Genomic DNA, 13,743 nt, shown 5'->3' on the forward strand with positions numbered 1-13,743 from the left:
ATTATGTGGATTTTGCAATTGTGGGATTGACTTTTTTCACTATTTTACGACATTTTAGAGACAATTTGCCCAAGAACAACCTGCAGACTACTTGAGGAGGGAAATAATCATTAGTGGCAGCCTGTTAGGTTTTTCAAGAATGACACCGGTCTTATACATGCACTGTGTTTAAGTACAATGTCTAAGTAGTTTTTACTTTGCAGGTGCTTAAAATGGATTCTTTATATAACACATTATTATGGATTAAGACACCTGGCAGTTTAAGAGTCATTCAAGTAGGCTTCACCTTTTCCTGCTGCATTAATGAACCCATGATTGGATGACTTATTTTAATCCATTGATAAATTACATCACTGCATTTTACTCCACTATTCTGCATAACAACGTACTCTAGTTTTGGTTCTTTCTGAGCTGAATTTCCTTTAATCAACAAAAGCAACCTTTAATCTCGCAGACTGTGACAATTCCCACTTCAATTAAATGAAATGAATCGCCCTGCCCTCCTCCAGAGCTAGTGGAGTCCCTTTGAGAGTGTGTTGAGATGTCACACACACATACACACATACACACACACACACACACACACACATACACACACACAGACATACAGACACACACACACACAGACAGACACACAAACTCAGACACACACACACACACACACACACACAGACAGACACACAAACTCAGACACACACAGATAGAGAGACACACACATACATACACATGCACACACACACAGACACACACACACACACACACAGACACACACACACACACACACACACACACACACACACACACACACACAGACACACAAACTCAGACACACACAGATAGAGAGACACACACATACATACATACACATACACACACACACACACACACACACACACACACCACACACACACACACACAGACACAGACAGCCACACACACAATGATTTTTTTATTATCTTTTTACTGTATTTATTTTTCCTCCATTTGGTCTCTTTTTGACCACTCCCCCCCCCCCCCCCCCCCCCCCCCCCCCTCTCTCTCCCTTGTGTTCCTCTCCGTCCCTCTGGAGCCCGAGGAGACGTGAGTCCGGTTACCAATAAGCCGATGTGAAAAAGTAACAAAAGCCTCTGTGGTCTCTCTGGTTTCCTGTCGCCCGGAGCTAAAGAGACGCTTATAAAAGAGCCGAGAGGAGCAGCGCCGGCGGACAAACGCTCCCGGCAGCTGCCTCTCGAACACAAAGAGCGAGTTCAGAGGAACGAGCAGGTTCCAGGCACCGCTCACATCTGGTGCTTCAGTGAAAGTAGAAGTACTCACATCTGGTGCTTCAGTGAAAGTAGAAGTACTCACATCTGGTGCTTCAGTGAAAGTAGAAGTACTCAGATCTGGTACTTGAGTAAAAGTAGAAGTACTCAGATCTGGTGCTTCAGTACAAGTAGAAGTACTCAGATCTTGTGCTTGAGTAAAAGTAGAAGTACTCAGATCTTGTACTTGAGTAAAAGTAAAAGTACTCGGATCGTGATCTTGAGTAAGAGTAGAAGTACTCAGATCTTGTACTTAAGTGAAAGTAGAAGTACTCGGATCTTGTACTTGAGTAAAAGTAGAAGTACTCCGGTCTTGTACTTGAGTAAAAGTAGAAGTACTCCGGTCTTGTACTTGAATAAAAGTAGAAGTACTCAGATCTTGTACTTGAGTAAAAGTAGAAGTACCAGAGTGTAGGAATACTGTGTTACAGTAAAAGTCCTGCATTCAAAATGTTCCTCAAGTGAAAGTAGAAAAGTATTCTCATCAAAATATAGTGAAAGTAGCGACAGTAAAAGTAGTCGTTGTGCAGATTGGTCCATTTCAGAATAATATATATGATATGTTTTATAATGATTGATCATGAAAGTGTTCTCAAAGCTGGTGAAGGTGCAGCTAGTCTGAATGACTTTGTATTCAGCAGGAAAATAGTAATTAGTGGCCTTTTTGTTTTTTGTATAATGACACCAGTCCAGTACAATTGAAGTAGTTTTTACTCCTGGCAGCTGCCTCTCAAACACAAAGAGCCGAGTTCAGAGGGAACTAGCAGGTTTTAGGCACCGCTCAGGAATCTGGGTAAGAGTTAGGAGGTGTAACTCTATCAGAAGAGGCCGCGGCTGCACAGGCGAGAGGTTATCAATGGGGGGCTTTTATAAAAATACGGAAGGATGTTATGTAACGCTGCAGCTTGAAGAACAAGTGCTAACAGTTCCTCTTTTTACCCAGAGGATGCAGGGATGGAAGTAGGGCTGCAGATACAGAATGTGGATTCATCTGTGGATATTTACCTAAATTCATCAAATAGTTTTAGTGTTCAGTGTGTCCCAAAGCTCAAGGTGGAGTCCCTTAAATGTCTTGATTAATCCACAACTTACATATATTCAGTTTAAATTGTGTACTTTTACTCCACTACATGTATTTTAGTTACTTTACAGATTTGGATTAATTATGTGAAATATCATCATTTGCTTTTACTGAAGCATAAGATCTGAGTACTTCTCCCCCCTCTGGCACTACTAAAATAACTTCTCCCCCCTATGCTTGTAGGTTACATGTCTTTTTGTGTCATGTTTTCCGTGCACCAATCCTTAAATTCAAGAAGTGTCTCTTTATTTCAGGAGACGAATCCAACTATAACCACTGTAAAGAAATCCCACACTACAATTAAATGTCATGGCCTAGCCTTCATTCATTTTGTGAAGTCTGTTTTGTGTAATTTAGTAGTTGTTTTGGTCTATTTGGAGTAATTGTGTGTCTCTTTGAGTGACATGTTGGCCTTCTCATTACTTCATGGTTAATGCCTTGCAAGTTAATGTATGTAAATATAATATTTTCAAATCATCAATCAATCAATGTTTATTTATATAGCCCAATATCGCAAATGTTACATTTGTCTCAGTGGACTTCACAGTGTGTACAGAATATCAGTATGACAATACGACACCCTCTGTCCTTAGACCCTCTGTCCTTAGACCCTCTGTCCTTAGACCCTCACATCGTACAAGGAACAACTTCCGGAGAAAACCCACAGTTTAAAGGGAACATGGGAGAAACCTCAGGGAGAGCAACAGAGGAGGGATCCCTCTCCCAGGACGGACAGACGTGATGCCGTGTGTAAATTGAATGAAAACGTGGATCAATTGGCTTCATCCTTCTTCTTCTCTGTGTATTTTCAGGGAGTGACGGGCACCAACATCACCATCAAGGTTCTGTGTGAGGCGATGTCTGACTCCACGCTCGGGGATCCGTACCAACGTTATGCCGCCGTGGCTCGCTTCATGATGGAAGCTTTCTCCGTTAAATGTCTGGACGTCAGCTTCAACTCCTACCTGAAGGAGATGACTAATGCGTCATGGGAGGGGCCGGCCGCAGGAGGAGGTGTGTGTGTGTGTGTGTGTGTGTATTTTTTGGGTAAACATGGTTATTTTAGTGCCTTCTGTTCTAAACACTCGGCTGTTTCTAGTCCCTTTTTATTTTTGGGTTTGTTGTGTTCTTATGACACAGATTCGGTCTCATACAGGGAAGTCATATGTAAATACATTTTCTTTTCTTTTAACCTTTTTTGCTTTCTTTTTTAGGGAAGACTACAAATTGTATTGTAGAACTTTTATCTTTTATTTTTGTTGTTTTGTTAAACATACACAAAAATATATACAGTTACAAAAATAAATAAAAGAACTAGACAACAGTCCACAAGTCAGAAAAAGAGAAAATACAATAAATGGACAAAATAAATAAAAGCTGTTATATTACAATATTTATTACTATAATTATTATTATTTAATTCAAATGTATTAACAAATAACTAAGAGCACTTTTGTGGATTATAACATATTTTCTTAGTCCTCGGATTGTTTGTCCAACACAAAGAAACATACATCTTAAATTTGAGGAAGAATATCAAAAGAAGAAATGAAGATTTTTATGGGTTTTAGACTCAAATTAAAAGTATATTAAAATGAACAAATAAAGTATTTCTTTGCGGATGATAATGCACGAGTTCAGCGTCTGAATCTTAGATGTTGTTTTCTGTAATACCAGTAATGCTGCTTTGGAAGATTTGGGGGGGAAATCAGGTCTTTCATTGATTTAACACGGCGTCGGCCGCTCAGCATCGAGTAACGCCTTAACATGTTTAACCTGAAATGGGTTTCTATATATTCCCCCCCCATCCGCCCGGGATGTGGTTCCAGTTTCATGTGGATTGGGATCACTGGAACAGGAAGTGGTCTCTTAAAAAGCCACTGGGATGTGTCCACATAAACCACCACCTCCTCCTCCTCCTCCTCCTCCTCCTCCTCCTCCTCCTCCTCCTCCTCCTCCTCCTCCTCCTCCTCCTCCTCCTCCTCCTCCTCCTCCTCCTCCTCCTCCTCCTCCTCCTCCTCCTCCTCCTCCTCCTCCTCCGGGTTTCAGTTTCACTCTCCCCTCTTCCTGCTAATTGGGGCTGAGAGTAAAGACTTCAGTATGAAAAAAAATCAATTTGAAACTCATAGTAGAAATACCTGCACTGTGTTGGTGACGCCTTTTGATGCCATTAACTAAAATGGACTTCATTTGAATTGTGGGAACAAATAAATACCCTTATTTATTGCAAACATGACTCAATGGTTAAGGAGGAAGCTGATTGTATTGGTATACAACAAACATATTCATAAGATATGTTTGTGAATATAGAAATGAGTTCTTCTCTATTTCTCTACTATCTCTTTTTAGCGGCTTCTTCAAATGTAACTCCCAAATTAATTGTGTGTGTGTCGTCAGGGAGACAGTGGGTCTACCAGACTTGCACTGAATTTGGATTTTACCAGAGCACCGATTCACCGGACCAACCTTTCAGCGGCTTCCCTCTGAAGTGAGTACATCAAACATTTTCTCTGAATAATTAAGTCTTAATAAATCTTTTCTCCCCGGCACCTGCTCCCCTGGACCATTATTACCACAGCAAAGAGAAGGAAATGAAAACGTCTAATACACTTAATCTGTTTTAAAAAAGAGAGTTACATCTTTAAATAACTAATATGAAAACGTCAGATGTAAAATAAATAATGTTAATGTAATAAATGACACACTTTTGTATATATAAAAACATCTTTGGGACTTTTTGGAAATATATAATATACATATATGTTATTTAGTTTATCTTATTCAAATTATCTCACTTAAAGGTAGGGTAGGTAAGAATGGAGAAACCAGCTCGAGTAAGCTAGAATACAATCTGCCCCTTCCTTCAGACTTCCTCACAGAGCCCCTCCTCCAACACACACGAACGCGCACATGACCAATGAGGGCACGAGATAAGTTTGTGCCCAGATGGAAGGCTGACAGGCAGGTAGGCCATCCAGTTACTTTAGCCGGCCGGCTCAGATGATTGGTCGTGCTTTTTACAGCGCCACGGCTTCCACAGATGAAATTTTTGTGTGTATTTATTGTCAAAGCATTTAATATATTCATTGCTATCGGGATGTTAAGAGCATTCCATGGAATATAACAAGTGTTTCTGAAATAAATTACCTACCCTACCTTTTAATGAGATTTTTTTAAAGATAATATATAAGGTATTTTTTATTTATTTAGTTTTCGGTGTCTATTTATTGATAATTGAGCAAAAATAATTATGAAATAATGTAAACAAGTGTTGAGGTTATCCTCTAAGGCAGGGGGGTCAAACTCAATTTCATCACGGGTCACATTAGCATTATGGTTGCACTCAAAGGGCCGGTTGTAACTTTAAGACTATATAAAAAAAATACATATATAAATATTTAATATATATAAAATAATGTATTTTAATATATTTTATTCATGTATTATTTTAATATATTCAATGCTATCGGGATGTTAAGAGCATATTACAATATTGCCTCTGCATTGGATTATTATCGGATAGGGTAATAACTTCATAATTAACTACGTCTGAAAGCAGAAGTCTAGGGCAAATAATTGCAAGTCTCTTCAGTGAGAATGTCACAAAATGATTTAAAAAGAAAAGCCAAATTCTGAATAAAAAGTCACAAAAAAAAAGTGAGATTTGAGAGAAAAAAGTAAAATGTTGGTAAAAAAAGTAACATTTTGAAAAAAAAGTCAAATTCTGAGAAAAATGCAACTTCTAAGATAAAAGGCATATTTTGAAGAAAAAAATAATAATTCTGAGAAAAAAGTCAAATTTGAGATGCATTGTGGGACATGTAGTCTATGGGCAACGTGCTTCTGTAAATCGGCATGTAACCGCATAATAAACATTCTTTCAGAGCTGTTGTGGGGCCACAGAAAATGAAGTCACGGGCTGGATGTGGCCCCCGGGCCTTGAGTTTGACACCCCTGCTCTAAGGCTTTCGCTTCTTCATCGCTAATAGTTTGCTATAGTCTGTCGCAATCTGAAAGAAATGACATTATTGTTGATTTAATATGTTGATATGTGTATCGTGAAGGGATGACCACTATGCCAAGCCAAACATTATGCATTGTCCATTTTCCTCCCAATGTTCCCATTGTTGCCGTGTGTTCTGGTGCCTCTTTAACGTCAGTGCTGATGTTAGCTCTGAAGGAACAGTGGCATCAACATTCATTCTTCCAGGAAAAGTTATTTGTTGCTGCTTCGTCACAAAGCGATGAACCGTGGGAACTTGATTCATTGACAGGGGGGAAATCTGTCGACAGTTGTGTTTGGACCATAAAAGGTGCCTTAAAAACGACACAAGCCAAGCAACCGTTTTAACAGAGCAGAATAATGCCTCACGTGTTCGAGTTATATAAGTTGATGTCGACCAAGCCAAACCAAACGAAATAATCATTGTCCATTTTCCTGGTTGTATATACCTCCAATGAACTGTTTTGATTTGGACACATGAATACAAAGCATAATGTCTTGAAAATGATTAATTCCACTAACAGAGGAGAAAGTATTGTCGCTTTAATATCACATTTATTCTGAACACATCTCTAATCAACAAAATGTGGTGTTATCATTTTACTAAACAGGTCTCATTTCCACTTGGGGTGTTATTTTGAATTGACATAACCTCCAAGATAAGCTGTGTGTTTTCTGGTGCAGGTACCACGTGCAGCAGTGTGCAGACTTCTTTAACGTCAGTGCTGATCAGCTAGCGGAGGCCGTGGCTGAGACCAACGAATATTACGGAAGCTACAACATCCGCTCCTCCAGAATCGTTCTTCCCAACGGATCCATCGACCCCTGGCACGCCCTGGGGGTCACGCAGGACATCAGCCCCGACCTGCCCGCTGTGTTCATCAAAGGTGAATAATGCACACGAGGACGAAAACGGCTAAACGCATAGGATTAACGCCAGGGCCGGCCCTCGGCATAGGCAGTATAGGCGAATGCTAAGGGCGCATCAACCCATAGGGGGCGCCGGAAAAAAAGAAAAAAAAATAAGTTAGAAATTAAAAATAATTTTTTTTTTTTTTTTCATAATACACAATTTCCCGATTTTGGATCAACAAAGTACATCTATTATCTTATACTAACATAACTACGCGTACAGCGCCCATAAACTATGGGCACACCTAAATCTTGCCTAGGGCGGCAAATTGGTCAGGGCCCTGATTAACGCAAACGCAATCGCAAAAAAGCTTCCGTCTACACGCAATAGTCATCCGGATAGTGTCTGTCCACACGAGACAGCTCCGTTTAGCTCCAACCACTGGAGAAGCTGCAGTACATATGCAGGAGCAACACATCCTCACTCCCAGGTCGGCCTATGTTGACGTTATGTCAAGTCCCCTGTCGGCTTTTTTCAACGCAAGGGGGGGGGCCTTAGCGTCCATTTTCAACGCAAGGGGGGGGGGCCCTTAGCGTCCATTTTCAGCTTTCCGGGATGTCCATATGCTTCTATGGACGCTCATGGAAGCACGGCATTCGTTTGTGTCGGCTGCCCTTAAAGGCAATGTGAGCGTCCATTCTCATTGGATAACGGAGAATTGTACACCCGGAAGTAAGTATTCCTCTTACTGTCGATTGATTTTACAGTGATATCTGCACTACTCATCGACTAAAAAACACCAGATTATCCTTGTTAATTACACAACATTGATTGGTTTAAATTGTGTGCAATGCTTTTGTATTTTTCCCCTTCGATTCGGAGAAACAAATATGTTTTTCGGAGTAAAGGATGGCAGAAGACACTACACTACCCAGAATCCCCAGCTATCGTTTGGACTACACCATGTGCTCTGTTTGACGTCACGTGATCTTCAAATTTCTCCCTGAAGAAAAAAAAAAACATGGCCGAACTTCGTTTTATTCTCAGATGGAAAATGCCTATTTTAAAGTTAGTTTGGCCATTAAAATGCGTTTTGATGTCATTTGATGCGAGAAATATGAGTTGTTATTTCAGATTATGTGTGCAGTGGATGTACATGATCTTTAGTTTGCTAGTTATTACGAAGATTACTTCAGGAAATTGCGTCCATAACGTTTTCATTGTTACCAAGGTGGTTGCTAGGGACGCTGCTATCGATATTATTTCTGTTATGTTTGTGTAACTGTTTAATGGTGTTATCTTTATTGCTACCCCCCTTCCCCGTCAATGTATAGTGTTGGTCCACAGCGCAAACATATTAGTTTAACAAAATCCGCATCTAAGATAGCCTACGTTATTTTCCCCTGTGCAATTCCAGTCTCACATCTCACAGCACATCGTCATTAACAAATAACGGAAACAGACCGAAAACATTTAAAAAAAAAATACAATAATACTTTATTCCGAGTGTGCTTGCTTTTCTCTTTGAAAGTCATCACATACCGGCATTGTAATACACGGTTCGGCTGCATTAAATATTACATATCTGCCGTAGTTCTGTATTTATAGAGCCCTGATGAGAAGACTTCTAGACAAACATGAGGAACTGAAAACGTGACGTGGATCATAAATATATCAGCCATTAAACAACATCTTACATTTCTTTTCACACAATACGTCTCCTTGCAGTATCAACACTAATTCGGCTGACTTTTATATTTGATCCAATTGGTAGATAGGCTGTATTTACACCATAAAGGTGCACAGCTGATATAAAGGGACACCTAGTGGTTAAAGCATGTTATTGAATTTCATTATTTTTATTCATTAGATATTAATAGGATCCCTATAAAGTATATTAATTACTCGTTATTCTCTACTAATAGTTAATTAAAGACTGTATATAATGACTATTTTGCACATCCCTTTCAAGATTTCAAGATTTTCTAAGGTTTATTGACATATCATATAGGCCTACACAACTATGGTGTAGTTATGCATTGAATGAAAAACTTGGGTCGCAGGTTCCTCAATAGTGCATTACAAGACATCTATCAATATTTGTGCATACCTCCAGCAATGTTAACTATGTTGAAGCACTTATTTTAACTGATATTATACATAATGTATTATACTCTTATAAGATGTATGTAGATATTTCATCTCCGGCCTTGTCAGGTATTGAACAATCAATAAATAAAGAACACAGAATTGTTGAATATAAAACACAGAATTTGTGTGATTATACTAAATGATTCACAAATAAACACCACTGCATATTTAACTGTTACACATGCTGATGTAACGCAAATGTTCCAACTTGAGATCAATAAAGTATATCTTATCTTAAGCTGATCGATGGCTACTGCCATATTTGCTAAATGTGCCTCTGAACCTTAACAAGTGCATGTTTCAGGCTTATCAATTAATGTAATGTAATGTTATCAATTAACAACAGGGGTCACAAACATAAGACCAGCTGTTAAATAAAGCTCTTCTGACCTTAGCTGGCATGTGTGTATATATATATATTAATGCTGCCCATTATGGGCACAAGCAATTTTCACCCATTTATTAATTGTATGTTTTAAATGTGAGTGTTTCCTATCCCCTAAACCTCCAGGGATGTACACAGTTTAATACTGGCAACTTCTTATTATGGGAAATACGAAAACGTCTTTTAAAACTACAACTCCCAGTAGAGACGTGCCATAGATACAGAACATGTTGCGAAACAGAATAGTACATTTGTAGTTCTGGGGACAGGGTGGGGGAGGGGGGGGGGACGCGGTGGACCCGTTCAAATCCAGTTTTGGACAGTCTGCCGTGATTCCATCCCATTTCAAGTGCTGTTCGAGGCTCGGCGTAACCCTCGGAGCACACTCTCCAATCACAGAGCTTGAGGACTATCACGGGGTTTGTCAAACAGAGCACATGGTGTAGTCCAAACGATAGCTGGGGATTCTGGGTAGTGTAGTGTCTTCTGCTATCCTTTACTCCGAAAAAACATTTGTTTCTCCGAATCGAAGGGGAAAAATACAAAAGCATTGCACACAATTTAAACCAATCAATGTTGTGTAATTAACAAGGATAATCTGGTGTTTTTTAGTCGATGAGTAGTGCAGATATCACTGTAAAATCAATCGACAGTAAGGGGAATACTTACTTCCGGGTGTACAATTCTCCGTTATCCAATGAGAATGGACGCTCACATTGCCTTTTAAGGGCAGCCGACACAAACGAATGCCGTGCTTCCATGAGCGTCCATAGAAGCATATGGACATCCCGGAAAGCTGAAAATGGACGCTAAGGGCCCCCCCCTTGCGTTGAAAATGGACGCTAAGGCCCCCCCCTTGCGTTGGAAAAAGCCGACAGGGGACTTGACATAACGTCAACATAGGCCGACCTGGGAGTGAGGATGTGTTGGCAGGAGCCTGTACTTCCTCCTCAAAAGCAGCGAAGAAGCATGGTTGTCATGGTTGCCCTTCTGTTTATTCTCCGCGGTGGGGGCCGAGGGAACCGGGCAGAGTTTTTCGCCAGTCAACGTGTATTAAAGTTTAAATCTTCCGACAAAATTATAAAAGTGCCGGTCAAAGGTCTTCTTTGTTATTTATTGAGCTTTAAAACAAATGAATAACGAATCTATATATTATAATAATAAAATACACGGAGCCTCTCTTTCTTCCTCCCTCTCTTCGGACAGCGCGCCAGTGTCTGTTTCATGCAGCAGCTGATCCAGTAATAAGTGACCCGGCCAACAGTAAAAATAAACATATTTATAACTAGTTTAGGTAGTTTGAGAGGTAATTAAAATAGCTAAGGGTGATGATCTGACTTGAAATGTGTGTTTTACTCCGTTCACCGCCGCATCACAGCGGGAGGAGCTGCAGGTGAAGCAGAGCTGCGTGTCTCCGTCCTGTCAGATTAGACTTCACTCAGCGTTTAGGTCCATATCGAGAGAAAGATAAATAATCTGAATTCAGTGTGCAGTTTACTTTGACGTGGGGGTGAGCAGCAGAGGTGGGGAGAGGCGGGGCTATTGCCTCATCATTATCAGAAAATGATCGTACACACGGAGCCGTTTGACCCCCCAGAGCGTTGCGTATGCCGTTCTATCCACCTTGGGACCCGTTATCGTTTACGCAGTCGTTTAGTGCCGTATTCGGTCGTCCTCGTGTGGCCTAACGGTCTATATGACACTAAACAGTAACGCAAACGACCGTTTTCGTCCTCGTGTGGCCGGGGCATAAAACACTTGAAGGGAAGTGAAGTAAAAAGCACTGTGACGTTACAGCTCGAAAAACAAGTGTATATGTTATCTAGCAATGGGATTTAAAAAGGACAAAAGCCATCCTACCTAATACTTTAGGAGGGTGGTGGCTGGTGTTATGTTGTGTTCGTTATTCTCGCGTCCAGGAGAGAAGCTTTAAAAGGAGACTAAATGGAGTCTCTGAGAGGGTTCAAATGGTACTTTAATTTAAAAAAGGCGCGGGGCACAAGCAGAATATTGTTCAGTGAGGAGAGAAAGGCTGCAGCTTCCTCTCGCAGTGGCGGACGTAGAGAAGAGAGCCCACAAGCCTTCGTCCTTCCCGCTTGCTGGCTGTTTGCTCCTAATCTTCTGTGTCCGATATTGCGTTAAACGGAGGATTTCGACATTTTACATTCATTGCTTACTTCCACATGCCTTTTCTCCTCCTTATCTCTTTCATAACTTTATATGTAATACATGTTAACGGCGTTAATATCCACTTTAATGATACTAATGGACGGTAGTCACGGATGTCGTCATGAAGGATTTTCAGAATAAAAGCTTGGTATTGAGAACTTCCGGTTTTTTCCAGAATAAAATAGCATTTAAACTGACGGTATGTTTAAGGTACATTATGCTATCAAAACATTGATTTTAATTTCTAACACTGGTGTGACCGCAGTTTTAAAATATTTTGTAGTGACCTTCAGGTAAGATGACAACATGAAAGGCCGTCTAAAAAGCCAACATTTGAATAAAAACTTCTCATTAAGGGAACGAAGAACACTGTTTATTAGTTTAATTTGATTATACGCTAATGAAAACCTAATTGTGAATATATTTTTATTTTATTCCTAATTGATCATTATAAATACTGCATACTGGCCCTTTAAAATGATTATAATAATGACAGTCTAATAAAAAAAAGTAATTTTACAACGGTGACATCTTTGCTATCAAGCTATTAGCAAGTATTTGATGATCTGTTGATCCAGGTGGCTCTAGACATCTAAATAACATCTAAACTAAGTTTGATTAAAAAGGTGGAACAGTGGCTTCAACATTAATTATTCTTTCAAAGGTACGGGGGGGGGAAAGTTATTTGTTGCTGCTTCAACGTCTGAAAAGCTATGAACCGTGGGAATTTTGGGAAAATCTAGAAATGCTGACTAACCGAAAGTGTCCATTAAAATGTGTAATAATAACTTTATTTGTATAGCACCTTTCATACAGGGGATTGCAGTTCAAAGTGCTTTACATCAGTACAAAATAAGATGTAAAATCAGTGTAAAACAAGCAGCAACGCATAAAATAATTAAAAATAAAAACATGGGGAATAAAACATAGAGAAATAGTGCAATGTCAATCACAGAGAATAGTGCAGTATAATAGTGTAAAATCAGTAAAATGCTTTGGTAAAGAGAGCTGCCTTTTAAAAATGCCTAATGTATTGGCTTCCCTAATATTGTTGGGTAACGTGTTCCACAGTTTTGGGGCGTAGTTTACAAAGGCTGCATCACCGATCTTCTTATGACTCTTTCTGGTGACCTCTAATAGACCTGCATCTGATGATCGCAGTGTTCTGGCGGGTGTGTAGTTTATTAGAGAGTCAGCAATGTAGCTGTTTAGCAATGTATTCATTGTGTACACAATTAATACACTTGATTATTTGACAGGGGGAAATCTGTAGACATTTGTGATTAGACCATAAAAGGAGCTTTAAACCTTGGAGATGTTTCCAGGTCGAAATCGACTAAACTCAGTTTCTCTGTGATTGTTTCGCACGACAGCAGCCAAGCAACAGTTTTAACAGAGCAGAACAATGCCTCACGTGTTCGATTGAAACTTTATTGGGTGCATAATTGATCTCGTATCCCAGACAATCTCAGTGTTACTGTTCAATCGCTGCCATTCCTTCATACTAACGTTGTTCCTCTGATCCAGGAACAGCCCACTGTGCCAACATGTACCCGGCGCGCAGCGAGGATCTCCCCCAGCTGGCTCTGGCCCGCGACTACGTCTTCCTGTTCCTGCAGAAGTGGTTAAATCAATAACTAAATACTGTAATACTCTCGAGTCCAGATCATTAACAATTCAGACTGATTTATTACATGGCCACATTTCCAATTTCTTTTAAAAGGCACTTTATCATCAGAAGGTACAAAGTCTGGGTATTTCAAATGAGTGAGACGATGAATAAATAATACTTTTTTATGA

At 39.9% G+C, this 13,743-nt stretch overlaps 1 protein-coding gene across 1 annotated transcript in view; it reads left to right on the forward strand.

Annotated features, from left to right (window-relative positions):
- The window catches only part of prss16 (serine protease 16), a 29,865-nt gene extending 16,122 nt beyond the window's left edge, over positions 1-13,743 (forward strand). The window contains exons 6-9 of the mRNA XM_034223654.1: positions 3,195-3,396; positions 4,780-4,870; positions 7,070-7,272; positions 13,471-13,743. Coding sequence (XP_034079545.1) covers positions 3,195-3,396; positions 4,780-4,870; positions 7,070-7,272; positions 13,471-13,580 — 606 coding nt within the window. The 3' untranslated portion in view covers positions 13,581-13,743. The remainder of the gene's footprint in view (positions 1-3,194; positions 3,397-4,779; positions 4,871-7,069; positions 7,273-13,470) is intronic.

The sequence above is a fragment of the Gymnodraco acuticeps genome, unplaced genomic scaffold (genome assembly GCF_902827175.1).
Source record: "Gymnodraco acuticeps unplaced genomic scaffold, fGymAcu1.1, whole genome shotgun sequence".
Classification (NCBI taxonomy): Eukaryota; Metazoa; Chordata; class Actinopteri; order Perciformes; family Bathydraconidae; genus Gymnodraco; species Gymnodraco acuticeps.